General features: G+C 48.6%; 1 protein-coding gene across 1 annotated transcript in view; it reads left to right on the top strand.

Annotated features, from left to right (window-relative positions):
* The window catches only part of eps8l2 (EPS8 signaling adaptor L2), a 257,881-nt gene that overhangs the window by 234,497 nt on the left and 4,861 nt on the right, over positions 1–18,523 (top strand). The window contains exons 16-19 of the mRNA XM_070899849.1: positions 3,468–3,599; positions 4,286–4,445; positions 7,351–7,534; positions 17,426–17,558. Coding sequence (XP_070755950.1) covers positions 3,468–3,599; positions 4,286–4,445; positions 7,351–7,534; positions 17,426–17,558 — 609 coding nt within the window. The remainder of the gene's footprint in view (positions 1–3,467; positions 3,600–4,285; positions 4,446–7,350; positions 7,535–17,425; positions 17,559–18,523) is intronic.

Here is an 18,523-nt window from a genome sequence, read left to right on the forward strand (position 1 = left end):
TTTGTCCTTTTAGAATTAAGATGTAGTATGGCCCTTTTTGTTTCTTGCCTTTGTTTACTCGGCCTTCCACTATTGCTTTTTACCTTTCTACCATCTGTTTGTGACTCCATATTACTTCGCCCTATCTCGCTGCATAGGTTCCCATCCCCCTGCCATATTAGTTTAAACACTCCCGAACTGCATTAGCAAATGTTACCCCTAGGACATCAGTTCCAGTACTGCCCAAGTGCAGACCGTCCCTTTTGTACAGGTCCCACTTCCCCCAGAACTAGTTCCAATGTCCCAGGAATTTGAATCCCTCCCTCTTGCACCACTGCTCAAGCCACGTATTTATTCTAACTATCCTGCTCCCTCTACTCTGATTAGCACATGGCACTGGTAGCAATCCAGAGATTACTACCTTTGAGGTCCTACTCCCATCTGGTTCAGATATACCCCTCCCTTGTCTCTCCCTCTTCCCCCCCCCCCCCCCCCACCACCCACATCCAGTTCACAACACCTTTCTTTTACTCTCCTTCCTCTTTTCAAGTTCTCTGTTCCCTTTTTCTTTCACTCCCCACCATCCCCCTACTCCCCGCACGCCCCCCCCCCCCCCAACACACACACACAAATTCTCCCTCTCTCTCAATTATTCAACTTTGGGAAAACCCAGAGGGTCCGAATAAAATAGCCCGGAAAGTTGACATGGCCACTGAGGGAGGACTACCAGACAGGGGTCTTTAATCAATCCAGGAAGCCAATGGTAAGAACAAACTGGCCATCATTAAAAGAAGCAAGTGGTTCCGTTAAAACACGAAAAGTAGGAGGACAAGGGGGTGCAGCAGTTACAACAGGTGGCTTTGCAAGTTTGGAAATGGTGGGGGAAGTTTTTTTAGAAATAGTTCTGGCTTACTGAAGGGTGGATCTTGCCAATCAGCAGGAATCCAGACAATCCCACTCTGTGCCAACAGAATGCAATTTGAATGGATTTATTTTTTTAAAGGCATTCACCCTCATTTCTAAATTGCAAATTCACCCCCAAAAAATCCAGTACAGGTAACCCTTTCAGTGATCAAATAGTCCTGGTTGGACAAGCAACAGGAAGCTCCTAGTAACTCTATGCTGGTTAATCGCTGTAGTTGTAGCTGCTTAAACTAAACTCCAGCAGTACACTTCACACAGACTTGGTGGTCCTGTTTTAACCTGTCGCTAGGCTCTCTGGATGTGGGTAAATGGAGTATTTCCCTGCAGGAAGATGGCATGCACGCCACACAGGGGGAAAAGACATTCTACCCATATTGACTTTTTCGTAGCTTGAATTGGAGTCTCTTATAGCTGGTGATGGGTTTCCACCCTTGGCAGACTGAAAAAATATATATCCATTGTATGGGTAAAATGATGAGTGGGTCACCAACACTCCTTTCCAAAATGCATTGAAAACTCCCATGTCAGGCTCTGTATATGGCCAAAATTACCTGAAAACTATCAACGTTTACCTGTGCACCAGTCCCAAAGCAAGCGCTCTACTCGGAACTCCTTCACGGCAAATGAGCCAAAGGTGGGCAGAGGAAACGTTACAAGGACACCCTCAAAGCCTCCCTGATAAAGTGCAACATCCCCACCGACACCTGGGAGTCCCTGGCCAAAGACCGCCCTAAGTGGAGGAAGTGCATCCGGGAGGGCGCTGAGCACCTCAAGGCCCATCGCCGAGAGCATGCAGAAATCAAGTACAGGCAACAGAAAGAGCGTGCGGCAAACCAGTCCCACCCACCCCTTCCCTCAACGACTATCTGTCCCACCTGTGACAGGGACTGTGGTTCTCGTATTGGACTGTTCAGTCACCTAAGAACTCATGTTAAGAGTGGAAGCAAGTCTTCCTCGATTCCGAGGACTGCCTATGATGATGACATCTGTAAAAGGATATTTCAGTGTTAAATATATCACATAATGTTCAGTACAAAAGCAAGAGCTGTTTTTTAATCTGGTTGCTCTGAGTCTTCATACCATTCTACACTCTGGCCACTGGGAGTCCTTGCAATATCTTCATTCCAACTGCCTGTCTCATAAGCAACCATTTGAATTTGAAACATTGCCAGTAAAGTAATTAACATTTGTCATTACCGGTAATCGACCTCCCCAACTTCTAGTCTTGTATCACATAGCACAATAATTGTGCAAAACACAAAGTCCCAATTTCTGAAGAGGGCCACTAATCATACTGCACAGAAGGAGGCCATTCGGCCCATCGTGCCTCTTTGAAAGAGCGATCCAATTATTTTCACTCCCCTGCTCATTTCCCATCGCCCTGAAAATCTTTCCTTTCCAAGTCTACTTCCAATCTCCTCCTGAAAGTTGCTATTGAATCTGCTTCCACCACCCTTTCAGGCAGTTCCTTCCAGGTGATAACTCGCTGCGTAAGAAAAATTCTCCTCGACTCCCCTCTGATTCTTTCGCCAATGATCTTAAATCTGTGTCCTCTGCCGGTGGAAACAATTTCTCCTTTCTGGACTGACAGGCCCCAGAGTAAATTGTCCTTGCTAGTCTGATGTTGGAGCATTGAGACATCACTATCGCACCCCACGTGAGACCTCACTCTACTTCATTCTCCCCCATTGAACCACCGTTATTTGACATGTTCTTGGCCAATTTGTGACCACAGCTCTATTCCTGGGTTCCCAGTGGGCTTTGACAAGATTGTGGTTCCCCACTCTCTTCCTCCCTTCGTTGGCATTCGGTCCACTGGCAAGATCACAGCTCACACTCTTCTCTGCCCATTGTTTTCGTGCCCGTTGCTCTCATCTGATTTTTCTTTTAAGCCTTACTATTTCATGGCTTCTAACCCCCTTCTCCCGAGCTGAAAAGCTGAGATTCTTTAAGGGACATTGGCATTCCCAATACTTTTTGAGCTCTTGGCAAATCCCCTTTTCCTGCTGGCCTAGTTTTCTGGCCCCGGTCTGATTTTTGCCCTCCCATTCCATTCCAATTACCCCATGACCTTCCAACCCATTCTAATTGCCACTTGCATCAGATCCCCACCCATTTTGCCATTGGTCCCTTCCACCAAATATCAGAAGCACCCGCCCAAATACGGGCAGGAACATTGAAATGAAGTCATAATGACAGAGTGACATCATACATTACATTTACCATCATTGTCACCTTAGCAAAGCTGGATACGAGGAATAGCAGAACAGAACAGGCATCTGGTGTGATGTGGCAAGCATAGCACAAGTAATACCTTAAATGGCCAAAGCAGCAAGTTGAATCAGTGGAGAAACCATCAATTAAGATGTCCAGATCATTGGAGTGCTAGCAGTTTGTCAGCGTCAACAACATTTTTTCTATTTGTCATAGCTGCCTGTCCCTTTAAGCTGCTGTAGGTGACCCTGGATCAATCAGTCAGGCGCAGAAGCCCAGAACCATGGGTGAAGGCATTGAAACAGGAAACCCAGTCCGAACAATCTAACCTCCTGATTCTCTCTCTGCAGGTGGTGGAAGATAACAAGCAGTGGTGGAAGCTGAAGAGCAAATTTGGAGAAATTGGCTATGTCCCATTTAGTATGCTGTGTGTCGTGAATCTAGAAGATATCCCTGCCCAGTCTGATCACCCTTACAACCAGGTAAGTGATACTGCACAAGAACAAAACTCAAAGGCCAAATATCTTTGAGCCTATCCATTGTAGCCTATGCTGCTGTGATCATTGGATTTTCTTGTGCACCAATCAGCTTGATCAACACTGAATAATGGAAGTGGTAATGTTAGATGGATTGTTATTCTCATGTGATTAATTTAGGGGATCGGGGAGAAATTTCTCAGAACTATATATTGTTATGTTTCTCCACTTTTCATCCTCTAAAGGTACTGATTTATTTTGGTGGGGGGCGGATGCGGGGGTAAGTCACCTTGCCTAAATCCCCATTCTAGAGACTCTCCCAGGGACTGGCGGTAGTGTTAGGATGTACCACTGCAATTGCCTCAGGAGTATTTTGGTTGTGGCACCATTATTTGTGGGTTGCTATATTTAGGTGCGGTTAGGCTTGTCCTGCCTACCTGTGTTTAGTCACGTTTCATAGAGGTTTTTTTTAGGGGTAAAATCTGTGGTAGAACAGATTATAATGGGAATTTGGGAGAATTGGGTTGGGAGACCAGATACCCTTTGTTTCATGTTTTTGTAAGTTCTTGCATTGTGATGGCACAAGACAATCTTGTATTTGGCAACCTGTTATTAAGCTACCTCATTTCATAGCAAAGTTTGGTAGTTCAGCTAACTTAAAGTAATGCTTCATCAACAATTATTCTCTTTAGGGTGGTCAACGGTACAAAGGAGAGATGAGTCCTAGAGGGATGGGGCCTAACGTCCCAGGCTACACTTCACCTGGACCCTTTACCAGCCCTGGCCACATGAGACATGGAAGCCATGAGCTACCAGGGCTAGGAAACAGGTTCTTCGCAAGGGACAAGGACCGTAAGTAACAGTCGAACTCTATTTAATGTAAATCTATAGGAAAGCCATGTCCTAATGCAGGCATTGTGAAACAGCCCATTCCAATTATCATTAAAGAGGAAGTTTTATTATTAGTTCCCCTTTCACAGAGGAGCCTGCTTTTCCGATGACGTTGCAGATAATTAAATGTAGCGAGGCTGATGTTCTGGGTGTGTGCTGCATTCTTCCATCTTGTCAACTGTCATCCTAATAATGAAACAAAACATATTTGGTCTACTGCTAGTAAATAGGGAGTCTGGTTTGGTGGCAGTATCATGGGAGGTAGGATCTGAAATTGTTGATCTCGATGTTGAGTCCGGAAGGCAATCAAGTGCCTACTCTAAAGATGAGGTGCTGTTCTTCGAACTTCCGTTACTTGCTGATCTTCATTTGCTCCCGGTCCCCTAACACCTTCGATCTAAATCCTTCCATGGCCTCACTCCTCATCTGGAATGCACTGCCTGTTAGGGTGGTGGAGGCAGAATCAATAGTAACTTTCAGAAGGAAATTAAATATATAATTGAAAAGGAAAGATCTGGAGGGTTCTGGGGAAGAGCAGTGTAGTGGGACTAATTGGATAGCTTTGTCAAAGAGCTCACATGGGCCCAAATGACCTCCATCTGTGCTCTATGATATGATTCCTAACTCTGTAACCTTCTCTAGCCCTACAACCTACCCACCCCCTCCCCCCGCCCCCCCACCCCAACCTGACTTTCCGACCTTTTCGTTCCTCTGACTCTGGCCTCTTGTGCATCTCCCCTTCCCTTCGCCCCACCTTTGGCAGCCATGCCTTCAGCCATCTATGTCGCACTCTCTGAAATTTCCTCCCTAAACCCTCCACCTATCAATTTCCCTCTCTTCCTTTAAACATAGAAATTTACAGCGCCGTAGGAGGCCATTTCGGCCCATCGTGTCCGTGCCGACCGACAAAGAGCCGCACGGCCCTCGGTCAGCAGCCCTGAAGGTTACATATAAACCCATGAACAATGAACAATGGCGGACAGGTAAAGAGCATCTGGCCCAACCAGTTTGCCCCACATAACTGCGATATCCCATGTATCGCAAAATTTTACACTCCACTCCACCCGGAGCCATGGGGATCTCCTGAGAGAGGCAAAAAACAAATTAAAAACCCAGGCCAATTGGGGAAAAAAAAAATCTGGGAAAATTCCTCTCCGACTCATCCAGGTGATCGAAACTAGTCCAGGAGATCACTCTGGCTGTATTAGATTCCCACGATCCCAACAAGAGGTTATCCAGTCTAATCCCATTTACCAGCTCTAGGTCCGTAACCCTGCAGGTTACGGCACTTCAAGTGCCCATCCAAGCACTTTTTAAAGGTGGTGAGGGTTTCTGCCTCCACCACCCTTCCAGGCAGTGAGTTCCAGACCTCCAGAACCCATGCATGAAGAGGCTTCCCCTCAAATCCCCTCTGAACCTTCCACCAACCACCTTAAACCTATGCCCCTCGTAATTCACCCCTCCACCAAGGGAAATAGGCCCTTGCTATCTATTATATCCAGACCCCTCAAAACCTCAATGAGGTCTCCCCTCAGCCTCCTCTGTTCCAAGGAGAACAAACCTAACCTATCCAATATGCCCTCATAGCTAAGATTCTCTACTCCAGGCAGCATCCTCATAAATCTCCTCTGCACCATCTCGTGCAATCACGTCCTTCCAATAATACAGCGACCAGAACTGCACGCAGTATTCCAGCTGTGGTCTAACCAGAGTATTATACAATTTAAGACCCTCCTTAAAAGCCATCTTTTGCCTAAGCTTTCTGTCATCTCTCCTTCTTTGGTTTTCTGATTATGCCTCTGTGAAATGCTTTGGTTCATTCATCATCATCATAGGCAGTCCCTCGGAATTGACGAAGACTTGCTTCCACTCTAAAAATGAGTCTTTAGGTGGCTGAACAGTCCATACGGGAATTACAGTCTCTGTCATAGGTGGGACAGATAGTCGTTGAGAATAAGGGTGGGTGGGACTGGTTTGCCGCACTCTCTTTCCGCTGCCTGCGTTTGGTTTCTGCATGCTCTCGGCGACGAGACTCAAGGTGTTCAGCGCCCTCCCGGATGCACTTCCTCCATTGAGGACGGTCTTTGGCCAGGGGCTCCCAGGTGTCAGTGGGTATGTTGCATTTTATCAAGGAGGCTCTGAGGATGTCCTTGAAACGTTTCCTCTGCCCACCTGGGGCTCGCTTGCCGTGTAGTTCCGAGTAGAGTGTTTGCTTTGGGAGTCTTGTGTCAGGCATGCAAACAATGCGGCCTGCCCAGCGGAGCTGATCAAGTGTGGTCAGTGCTCCAATGCTGGGGATGTTGGCCTGGACAAGGACGCTAACGTTGGTGCGTCTGTCCTCCCAGGGGATTTGTAGGATCTTGCGGAGACATTGTTGGTGGTATTTCTCCAGCGACTTTAGGTGTCTACTGTACATGGTCCATGGCTCTGAGCTTTGGTTCATTAAACACATTATATAAATGCCAGTCCTGGTTGCTGATGACTTTCAGCCTGCCCAAGCAAATTATACATTCCTGGGCCTTGCAGATACCAAAATCCATTGTGTGTGTGTACTGTGGCCAACAATAAAGGAACTAATTGATAAACTAACACTGACTGAGCTGCTCTATTTCAATCCATTCTTTTGCTGGAGAGCAAAAACACAGCAGAGAACAGCACTGTACTCCCAGCTTGGTCAACGTCCTGGTTTTGGGAAGGCCATGACTACATCCAGAGGCACATGGAACGGCAAATCAGCCAAAAACCACCAATGAAGGGATGTTACCTGTTGGTATTATAATGATCACTGGTGTATGAAAAGCAATTACTGATATAAAAGAATTTTATTTTAAAAAGAAATGTGGTGATTGATTTTTTTTTTAAACAGAAATAATGACCCAGATGGACGAAGTGAATGACGAGCTCCTCCATTTAATAACCACTAACAAAACAAAACCGCCCTCGCGCAATTTCCAGGTCCCGAAGCAATCATCGATTCAAATACCACTCAGTTATGAATCCATCTCGGATGATGTCAAATCCTGGTTGGAGGCGAAAGGCTTCAGCAAATCGTAAGTAACACTGCACAGGATCGTATATCGCATACGAAAAGGGCAGCAAAAGACCAGCTGATCCATCTCCTGGACTAGTTTCGATCGCCTGGATGGGTCGCAGAGGAATTTCCCCAGATTTTTTTCTCCCTAAATTGGCCTGGGTTTTTATCTGGTTTTTGCCTCTCCCAGGAGATCACATGGCTCCGGTTGGGGTGGAGAGTAGAAGGTTTCAGGGTAAGGGGTGTCGCAGTTGTGTGAGGCGGACTGGTTGGGCTGGGTGCTCTTTGCCTTTCCGCCATTGTTCATTGTTCGTAGGTTTATATGTAACTGTCATGTGTGTACTTTTGGGATCACTAGCCACTAGATGGCGTCACTGTTGGAGGCCATTGGGCTCCACGCACGTGTGCGCAGCCCAAGTATAAAAGGCCAGCTATTTTGTATATTAGTCTCTTTTTGGGCCTTAATAAAGCAGGGCCAAGGTCATACCTCTTGGAGTTAAACGGTACTCAGTCTAACAGTTATTGCTTACACAACAGTAACCTTCAGGGTGGTGCTTTTGGGTGCTACTCTTTGTCGGCTGGCATGGACACGATGGGCCGAAATGGCCTCCTTCTGCGCTGTAAATTTCTATGTTTCTATGTTTCTAAGCCTATCCCATCCCAGTGCAGTAATTTCCACACACCACCAGCCCCATCAAGCAGAGAGAGCGGGGCCGAAATTCAGGGTCTCAGAGACCCATTAGTGCCCGTTTGCGGTGGCCATTGCTAAAAACTGAATGGCCGCCACTTTGGGGTCAACAGGCTGACCCAACCTAAATTCAGGTCGGGGATTTTTTTGGGCCTGGACTCCAAGTAGTTACACCGCTAATTTAAAGGAATAAAAAAATACTTACCTATCCATTTTCAGCTACATCCATCGATTCCCCGCCGCGCGGTGCCTCCGGCAGGTTTTTCTGCCGGTGCACCATCTCGGCACTGAGTGCGGCCCAGCAGCACAGCCGCCCTTAAAGGGGAGGGCCCACTGCCGCGGCTACAATGGAGAAATTTTTGCCGGCCAACATGCCGATCGTCCGGTAAAATATTGCCCCCTGGGTTCGACTGGGCCGGCAACGGGCAGCCTGGCACCCCCTCTTGGGTGCCAGGCCGCTGGCCCGGCCGAAACCCTCCCTGGCGGCCCAGTGGCCAAAGTTTAAAAAGAAATGATAGATTCTCTCCCCTTTAACGGAGGGGCGAGAGTGTGGTGATGCACACGCGCTGTGACGTCACCACAACTCCACCACTGATTGACAGCAATGGAGGTCCCGACCGACCCATTTTCAGCCAGTCAGCCTGGCTTTGAATCTAAGGCCCGCCCCCGCATTATGATCCGTTTCCTGTAGACCTTTGAAAAAATTTCAAAGTCCAGAAGATGGATCTACTTACCGTACCAGGAGTTCCCGCGGTAAGTACCACTCCAAAACTCATAGGTGCGCCAGCTTTCTGGTGCACCTGAATTTCAGCCCCAGTGTCTGTACCATCCATGTGGTCAAGATCTGTAAGCGATTTTGATCCTAGCCAAATGGCTAGACGGACGGTTCGAATCGCCCCCGCTTTACGAAATTCTATACCCGGGGATTATAATTCAGAGTGTAAATGGAATAAGTCACAGACAGGAATGCTTCGGTGAAAAATTGTACTTATATTTATTTAGTCTAACATACACTGGCTAAAACATGCACTACCAAATGAAATCACTGTCTCTGTGGAGAATGAGATCCAGGTTACAAACAACATACATACAGTACAAAACTGAGGACCGGTAACATGCAGTAATTCCCTTGTTGCTATGGTGGATTCTAACTCCACCCCTACCAACGAATTATCCAGCCGCAGCCCCTTCGCCTGACTAAACTAAACGAAGCTTCCTCCCCAGAATAGCCCCAAAAAGCTTCACTTCTGAGAAAGCCCTGAGCCCTTACACCTCAGCCAGCTCGCCTGGGATATCTGGTTACCGGCTTGGGACACTCGCAACCATGCTCACCACCACACGCAGTCGGTCTCGATCGCTCAGCTCAGCTGGAGGCCAGACCCTGTGTGGGGGTATGTGGTTCTCTGTCTCAGCGGCTTCTTCTGCGGAACTGAGGCTTGTTACGTCGAGAGCGAGATGGAGAAGGGTAGCGAAATGGTGGACAAGAGTCTATATTTATAAGAGTCTTGCTACCCCTATCTTTTCCGCCAATCTTTAAAACCCTTTTGTTTCTAAGCACTCCGATGCTTAGTCAGTGATGGGCCGTCAGACCCATGTGTATTGGACTAATCGCCCTGAGTCTGGGCCATATCTCGGTCTTTGTGTTGGGGAAAAAAAAACTGTCTCCTCTTTGGCTGGCCAGGCTAGTGGGTTCATTGTTCTGCTTCTCTTCTGAGATGGAGGTGAGAAATGCTTTTGCATATTGTCATGTATGTAACCACAATGTAACACCACTGTATTACTGTATACACTCAACCCAGATGCACACCTTGACCACAAGGGGGGGACTTGTGGGAGACACTCCTTATCTGATCACACAGGTATAAAAAGGGAGGTCTTACGCAGGGTTATGGTCTTTGGAGTCCTGTGAATAAAGAGTTACAGTCACAGAGTGACCTTGTCCCCAGAATGTGCCTCATGTGGTTTCATACTGTAGAGTAAGGACTTTACATTTAGACTGGGTGCTCGTCGAATCACCTCTGTTTTGGATTCGGTGGGCCGAATCCCATCTGCAGCAACCCTCCTGCCCAGAAACTCAACCTCAGGAGCTAAGAACACACATTTAGACTTCTCAAGTCGCAGGCTTACCCGGTCCAGTCGGCATAGCACCACCTCCATGTTGTGGAGGTGTTTCTCGGTGTCTCGACCCATGATGAGGATGTCGTCCTGGAATACGATCGTTCCAGGAATGGATTTAAGCAGGCTTTCCATGTTTCATTGAAAAATCGCGGCCGCTGATCGAATGCCAAACGGACACCTGTTATAAACGAACAGTCCCTTGTGCATGGTGATGGTGGTCAGTAGTTTAGATTCGTCGGCCAGTTCCTGGGTCATATAGGCTGAAGGTCCAACTTGGTGAACAGCTTGCCGCCTGCCAGCGTGGCGAAGAGGTCCTCCGCTCTTGGGAGCGGGTATTGATCTTGTAGGGACACCTGATTGATGGTGGCCTTGTAGTCGCCACAGATCCTGACAGAGCCATCCACTTTTAGGATGGGAACGATGGGGCTCGCCCAGTCGCTGAATTCAACTGGCGAGATGATGCCCTCTCTCAACAGCCGATCCAATTCGCTCTCGATCTTTTCCCGCATCACATACGGGACCGCTCTGGCTTTGTGGTGCACTGGCCTGACGTCCGGGGTGATGTGTATCACTACTTTAGTGCCTTTGAAAGTCCCGACACCAAGTTGGAATAGTGAATCAAATTGTTGTAGGACTTGTGAGCACAAACTTCGCTCCACAGATGACACTGCTTGAACACCCCCACTTCTAGTCTCGGCTAACCAGCTCCTCCCCAACATTGCGGGAGCATTGCGCGAGACAACCCAGAGCGGCAGCCGATTCACAAACCCATTGTGTGTGACAGCCAACATTGCACTGCCTAGCACCGGAATGATTTCTTTAGTGTAAGTCCGTAATTGTGTCTCAATACGTGCTAATTTGGGTCTACTGGCTTTAAGTGGCCATAGCTTCTCAAAATGCTGAACGCCCATGAGTGACTGGCTGGCCCCAGTGTTGAGCTCCATGCATGCTGGGATACCGTTTAATAAAACCCTCATCATCATTGGTGGCGTTTTGGTGTATGAACTGTGAATATTTGCCACATGGACCCACTGAAGCTCGGCGTCCATCGATTTGCCCCAAAAGTCATCCTGTCTCAAAGAATTCTCTTCTGGTCCATCTGCCTCGTATATTAGTCTGGTTGCAGACTTCCTGCACATTTGAGCTAAGTGGCCACTGAGATTGCAGTTTCTGCAGACAAACTGTTGAAATCTGCAAGATCTGGCTGAGTGTTTTCCCCCACACCTCCAGCATGAGTTAAAGATTCCATTGTTGGGAACAAAGGGACTATGGCCAGGCATTCCGCACTGACTGTCCCTTTGACTGCTCTTAAGTTCCCTATTAGTGGGTGTCAATGGCCCTATCCCGGGCCTCATTGTCCACTGTGATGACGTGAATGTCCATTCAGCCTGCCATTGTCTCAGTTGAAGTCCTACTCTGGGGTCTATTGCTGCCTGGGAAGTGTCGGACTGCCCCTGCCTGCCTGCGGGGCTTTGAGTCGCATTGATGATGTTGACTCCCTGATCCATCACCGTGTTAGAGGCAGAATTGCGCGCGGAAATTATTTTCATCTCTTCCTCCCCCGCCATGAAAGTTTGAGCTATCAACGCCGCCGCTTCCAAGGTCAATTCCTTGGTCTCAATTAATTTGTGGAAAATTCCCGCAGGACCGATGCCCTCGATAAAGAAGTCCCTTAGCATCTCCCCCCTGCAGGCATCTGTGAACTTAGAGGCTGGCCAAACGCGAGGTCCGCTATGCTCTATCCTTCACGACGTCGGTGGGTGTAGAATCTGTGTCGGGCCATATGTATGCTACTCGCCAGTTTGAGGTGCTCCCCGATCAATTTGCTAAGTAACACCACTGTATTACTGTATACACTCAACCTAGATGCACACCTTGACCACTGTCATGTATGTAACCTTCATGCAACAACACTGCATACTGTATACACGTGAGAAATGCACACCTTGACCACAGGGGGTGAACTTGTGGGAGACACTCCTCACTTGGTCATCCAGGTATATAAAGGGAGGTCCCACGTAGGGTCATCACTTCTTGGGCCTGTGAATAAAGGTTCGGTCATAGAGTGACCTTGTCTGCAGAATGTGCCTCGTGTGAATTTATAGTAGTGTGTAAGGATATTACATTTGGCTACAAGAAACGGGAATCAACGACTCACGAGAATGGCCACCGGTAACACAGAAGAACAGTACTGTGTTGGTGAGGACTGGGATGATTTCGTTGAGAGGCTCCAGCAGAGTCTTGTCATGAAGGACTGGCTGGAATAGATGCAGCGGCTGACAAGCGAAGGACGCATCTACTGACCAGCTGCGGACCTAAGACTTACGCGCTGATGAAAGACCTGCTCGCACCCGAGAAGCCGGTGGACAAAACCTTTGAAGAGCTCAGCAAACTGATCGGTGAGCACCTCAAACCGGCGAGCAGTATACACATGGCCCGACACCGATTCTATACACACCGACGTCGGGAAGGACAGAGCATACCGGACTTCGTTGCAGACCTTCGGCGCTTGGCCAGCCTCTGTAAGTTCACAGACACCTGCAGGAGGGAGATGTTAAGGGATTTCTTTATTGAGGGCATTGGTCATGCCGGGATTTTCAGAAAGCGAATTGAGACCAAGGACTTGACCTTGGAAGCGGCGGCATTGATGGCTCAGACCTTCATGGCGGGGGAGGAGGATAATATACACGCGCAACTCTACTTCCAACGTGGCGATGGATCAGGGAGTTAACATTGTAAACGCGACTCAGAACCCCGCAGGCAGGCAAGGGCAATTCGACACCACCCAGGCAGCAACAGACTCTAGAGTGGGTCCTCAACAGAGACAATGGCAGGTTGAATGGACATTTACGCCATCACGGTGGACAATGCGTCCCGGAATGGGGCCATTGACACCCACAAAAAAAGTGCTCAAGAGTAATCAAAGAGACAATCAGAGATGAATGCCTGGTAACAGCTCTTTTGTTCACAACAATCTCAGCTCATGCTGGAGGTGCGGGGGCAGATATGCTGCAAAAACCTGTAGGTTTCAACAATTTATCTGTAGAAATTGTAACTTCAGTGGACATTTAGCCAGAATGTACAGGAAGCCCGCAGCGAGGCTAATTTATGAGGCAGATGAACCAGAAGAGGGGTCTGCAAGGCAGGTTGATGCTTGGGACAAAGCAATGGACGTTGAAGTTCAGCGGGTTCATGTGGCAAACATCCACAGCTCATATACCAAAACGCCACCTATGATGATGAAAGTCCTATTAAACGGCATCCCGGTATGCATGGAGCTGGACACAGGGGCCAGCCAGTCACTTATGAGTGTCCAACAATTCGAGAAACTATGGCCACTCAGAGCTAGCAGACCGAAACTAGAACGCATTGACACGCAATTACGGACGTACACCAAAGAGATCATCCTAGTGCTAAGCAGTGCAATGTTGGTGGTCACACATAATGGATCAGAGAACTGGCTGCCACTCTGGATTGTCCCGGGAAATGGTCCCACGCTTTTGGGGAGGAGCTGGCTAACCGAGATGAACTGGAAATGAGGAATGTGCACGCCATTTCATCTGTGGAACGAAATTCATGCTCACAGGTCCTACAGAAATTTGAGTCATTATTTCAACCTGGTGTCAGGACTTTCAAAGGTACCAAAGAAGTGATACGCATCACCCTGAATGCCAGACCAGTGCACCACAAAGCCAGAGCTGTGCCGTATGTGATGCAGGAGAAAATTGAGAGTGAGTTGGACAGGTTGCTAAGAGAGGGCATAATTTCGCCCATTGAATTCAGCGACTGGGCAAGCCTCATCATCCCTGTCCTAAAAACGGATGGCTCGGTCAGGATCTGTGGCGACTACAAGGCCACTATCAACCGAGTGTCACTGCAAGACCAATACCCGCTTCCGAGAGCGGAGGATCTTTTTGCCACGATGGCAGGCGGCAAGCTGTTCACCAAGTTGGACCTCACTTCAGCCTACATGACCCAGGAACTGGCTGAAGAATCCAAGCTACTGACCACCATCACCACGCACAAGGGGCTGTTTGTCGTCAACAGGTGTCCGTTTGGCATTCGATCAGCGGCCGCTATTCTTCAAAGGAACATGGAAAACCTGCTCAAATCCATCCCTGGAACAATCGTATTTCAGGATGACATCCTTATCATGGGTCGAGACACCGAGGAACACCTCCACAACCTGGAGAAGGTGCTACGCCGGCTGGACTGGGTAGGCCTGCGACTAAAGAAGTCCAAGTGTGTGTTTTTGGCCCCAGAGGTCGGGTTTTTGTGCAGGAGGGTTGCCGCAGACGGGATCCGGCCCACTGAATCCAAAACGAAGGCGATCCGTCGTGCGCCCAGGCCCGGCAACACATCAGAGTTGCGTTCATTTCTGGGACTCTTAAACTATTTCGGGAACATTCTGCCAAACTTAAGCACATTGTTGGAGCCGCTACACGTGCTCCTGCATAAAGGTTGTGAATGGCTTTGGGGGGACTGTCAGGAACGGGCTTTCAATCGGGCGCGGAACATGCTTTGTTCTAATAAGCTGTTGACCCTGTACGACCCCTGTAAGAAATTGGTTTTGACGTGATGCATCATCCTATGGGGTTGGGTGCATGTTGCAGCAGAGTAATGATGAGGGCCAGCTCCAACCTGTGGCTTATGCCTCCAGGTCGCGCTCTCAAGCAGAACGGGGATATGGGATAGTTGACAAGGAAGCACTCGCATGTGTCTACCGGGTGAAAAAGATGCACCAGTACCTTTTTGGCAGAAGGTTCGAGTTAGAAATGGACCACAAGCCATTAACATCCCTGTTGTCAGACAGCAAAGCTGTCAATGCCAATGCGTCAGCTCGCATACAGCGATGGGCTCTCACCATACGGCACCGGCCAGGCACCGAAAATTGCGCTGACGCGCTCAGCAGGCTTCCACTGGCCACCACTGAGGGGGCAGTGGAGCAAAGCGCTGAGATAGTCATGGCAGTTGATGCCTTTGACAGCACAGGCTCCCCCATCACAGCCCGCCAGATCAAAATCTGCTATCCTTGATTAAGAAAGGTGTCCTGACTGGGGATTGGGCGCCCGCACACGGAGCATGCCCCGAGGAGGTCAGGCCGTTTCACAGACGGATGGATGAGCTCTCCATCCAAGCCAACTGCCTACTATGGGGCAGCTGGGTAGTCATGCCCCAGAAGGGAAGGGAAGCATTCATCAGGGAACCCCACAGCGAGCACCCAGGCATCGTGCTAATGAAGGCCATTGCCCGGTTACATGTATGGTGGCCGGGAATTGACTCAGACCTGGAACACTGTGTTCGTAGGTGCACAACGTGTGCCCAGCTGGGCAATGCCCCCAGGGAGGCCCCATTCAGCCCGTGGCCCTGGCCCACCAGGCCATGTTCATGGGAAAAATGTTCCTCATTGTTGTTGATGCTTACTCGAAATGGATCGAATGCATCATATTGAATTCGTGCACGACATCCATCACTGTGGAGAGTCTGCGTGCGGTCTTTGCGACCCACGGCTTGCCGGACATCCTGGTTAGCGACAACGGCCCGTGTTTCACTAGCTATGAATTCCGGGAGTTCATGTCGGGTAATGGCATCAAACATGTCAGGACGGCACCGTTCAAGCCGGCTTCCAATGGCCAGGCGGAATGTGCGGTCCAAATCATAAAACAGGGCATGCTCTGGATTCAAGGACCCTCCCTTCAATGCCGCCTATCACGCCTTCTGCTGGCCTATAGGTCCCAACCGCATTTGCTCACGGGAGTCCCGCCCACGGAACTACTCATGAAACATACACTTAAAACTCGGCTGTCCCTCATTCATCCAGTCCTGTCAGACATTGTTGAGGGCAAGCGCCAGTCCCAAAATGAGTGCCATGACCGTAACTCAAAGGGGAGATGTATAGAAATCGATGACCCTGTATTTGTTCTTAATCACGCTTTGGGGCCCAAGTGGCTTGAGGGTACTGTAATTGGCAAAGAGGGGAATAGGGTCATAGTATCCAGACTTAACAATATACAGATATGCCGCAAGCATCTGGACCAAGTAAAAAAAAAAGGTTCAGCATGGACACTGAGGAACCTGAGGAAGATCATGAGATGTTGCCCACACCACCGCCAGTGAACGAGCAACAAGAACATTCAGCAGCATGCACAGTCCCTGCGGCCAGCCCGGACAAGCCGGAATCACCACAGGTGACAGAGACGCATGCCAAGGCTCAAAAACCAGAGCCCCAACTGCGGCGCTCCACGAGAGAGTGTTGACCGCCTGAAAGACTTCATCTTTGACCCCATATTGGAGGCGGGGGAGGGGGGAGGTGATGTATGTAACCTTCATGTAACTGTAACCTTCATGTAACAACAATGCATACTGTATATACCTAAGAAATGCACACCTTGACCACAGAGGGTGAACTTGTGGGAGACACTCCTCACCTGGTCATCCAGGTATATAAAGGGAGGTCCCACGCAGGGTCATCACTTCTTGGTCCTGTGAATAAAGGTTCGGGTCACAGAGTGGCCTTGTCTGCAGAATATGCCTCTTGAAAATTTATAGTAGTGTGTAAGGACATTACAACCATAAAGGGTGAACTTGTGGGAGACACTCCTTACCTGATCACACAGGTATAAAAAGGGAGGTCCCACGCAGGCTCATGGTCTCTGGAGTCCTGTGAATAAAGAGTTAAGGTCACAGAGTGACCTTGTCCCCAGAATGTGCCTCGTGTGGTTTCATACTGTCGTGTAAGGACTTTATCCTTATGGCCCCCTTCTTTTAGCTAGGACTGGCAGGTGAACCCGTACATTCTGGATGATTGACCGTTCTTTTGTCAGAGCCAACTATCGTGCCATCTCTCTGCACAGGGTGATCCCATCACATGGAAAAATACCCTCAAAAAAACTCCCATAAAGTCCACAAAATATTCTCAACTGAATCCATTCTTTAAACAGAGACTTTGCGATCTCTTCAGATCCACGAGGAAATGAGAGGAGTGGCATCAACTCTCCCACGCTTCTTTGGCTTTGGTGTGTCCTGCACTGCAGGCCCAGGTTTCTCAATTTAAGGAAAGTGCACAGATCCCTTAACTCTGAACTTCTTTATTTTTTTTCACAGGACGGTGGCTGGTCTGGGCATACTGACAGGAGCACAGATATTTTCCCTTAATAAAGAAGAACTGAAGATGGTGTGTGGAGAGGAGGGTGCCCGCGTATACAGTCTAATCCAAGTACAGAAGGCAGAGCTAGATGTAAGAAGCAATGTGACGCTTTCTACTAATGTCATAAGAACATAAGAACATAAGAATTAGGAACAGGAGTAGGCCATCTAGGCCCTCGAGCTTGCTCCGCCATTCAATAAGATCATGGCTGATCTGGCCGTGGACTCAGCTCCACTTACCCGCCCGCTCCCCGTAACCCTTAATTCCCTTATTGGTTAAAAATCTATCTATCTGTGACTTGAATACATTCAATGAGCTAGCCTCAACTGCTTCCTTGGGCAGAGAATTCCACAGATTCACAACCCTCTGGGAGAAGAAATTCCTTCTCAACTCGGTTTTAAATTGGCTCCCCCGTATTTTGAGGCTGTGCCCCCTAGTTCTAGTCTCCCCTACCAGTGGAAACAACCTCTCTGCCTCTATCTTGTCTATCCCTTTCATTATTTTAAATGTTTCTACAAGATCACCCCTCATCCTTCTGAACTCCAAAGAGTAAAGACCCAGTCTACTCAATCTATCATCATAAGGTAACCCCCTCATCTCCCGAATCAGCCGAGTGAATCATCTCTGTACTCCCTCCAAAGCCAGTATATCCTTCCTTAAGCAAGGTGACCAAAACTGCACGCAGTACTCCAGGTGCGGCCTCACCAATACCCTATACAGTTGCAGCAGGACCTCCCTGCTTTTGTACTCCATCCCTCTCGCAATGAAGGCCAATATTCCAGTCGCCTTCCTGATTACCTGCTGCACCTGCAAACTAACATTTTGGGATTCATGCACAAGGACCCCCAGGTCCCTCTGCACCTCAGCATTTGCTTTTATCCTTCTTCATCCAGCTGACATATAGAAAAAAGATACACAAAGCAGAATTTTCTCCTAGCTTAATGGCAGTACTGGGGTGGAAGGGTTTGGAAAGTGGGCTGAGTGGACCTGCTGGATCTCTCACTGTTTTTGCCTGTGGCATTTTTTTCTGGCATCAGTTCTGTTGGTGCCAGCAG

The sequence above is a fragment of the Pristiophorus japonicus genome, chromosome 14, assembly GCF_044704955.1.
Source record: "Pristiophorus japonicus isolate sPriJap1 chromosome 14, sPriJap1.hap1, whole genome shotgun sequence".
Classification (NCBI taxonomy): domain Eukaryota; kingdom Metazoa; phylum Chordata; class Chondrichthyes; family Pristiophoridae; genus Pristiophorus; species Pristiophorus japonicus.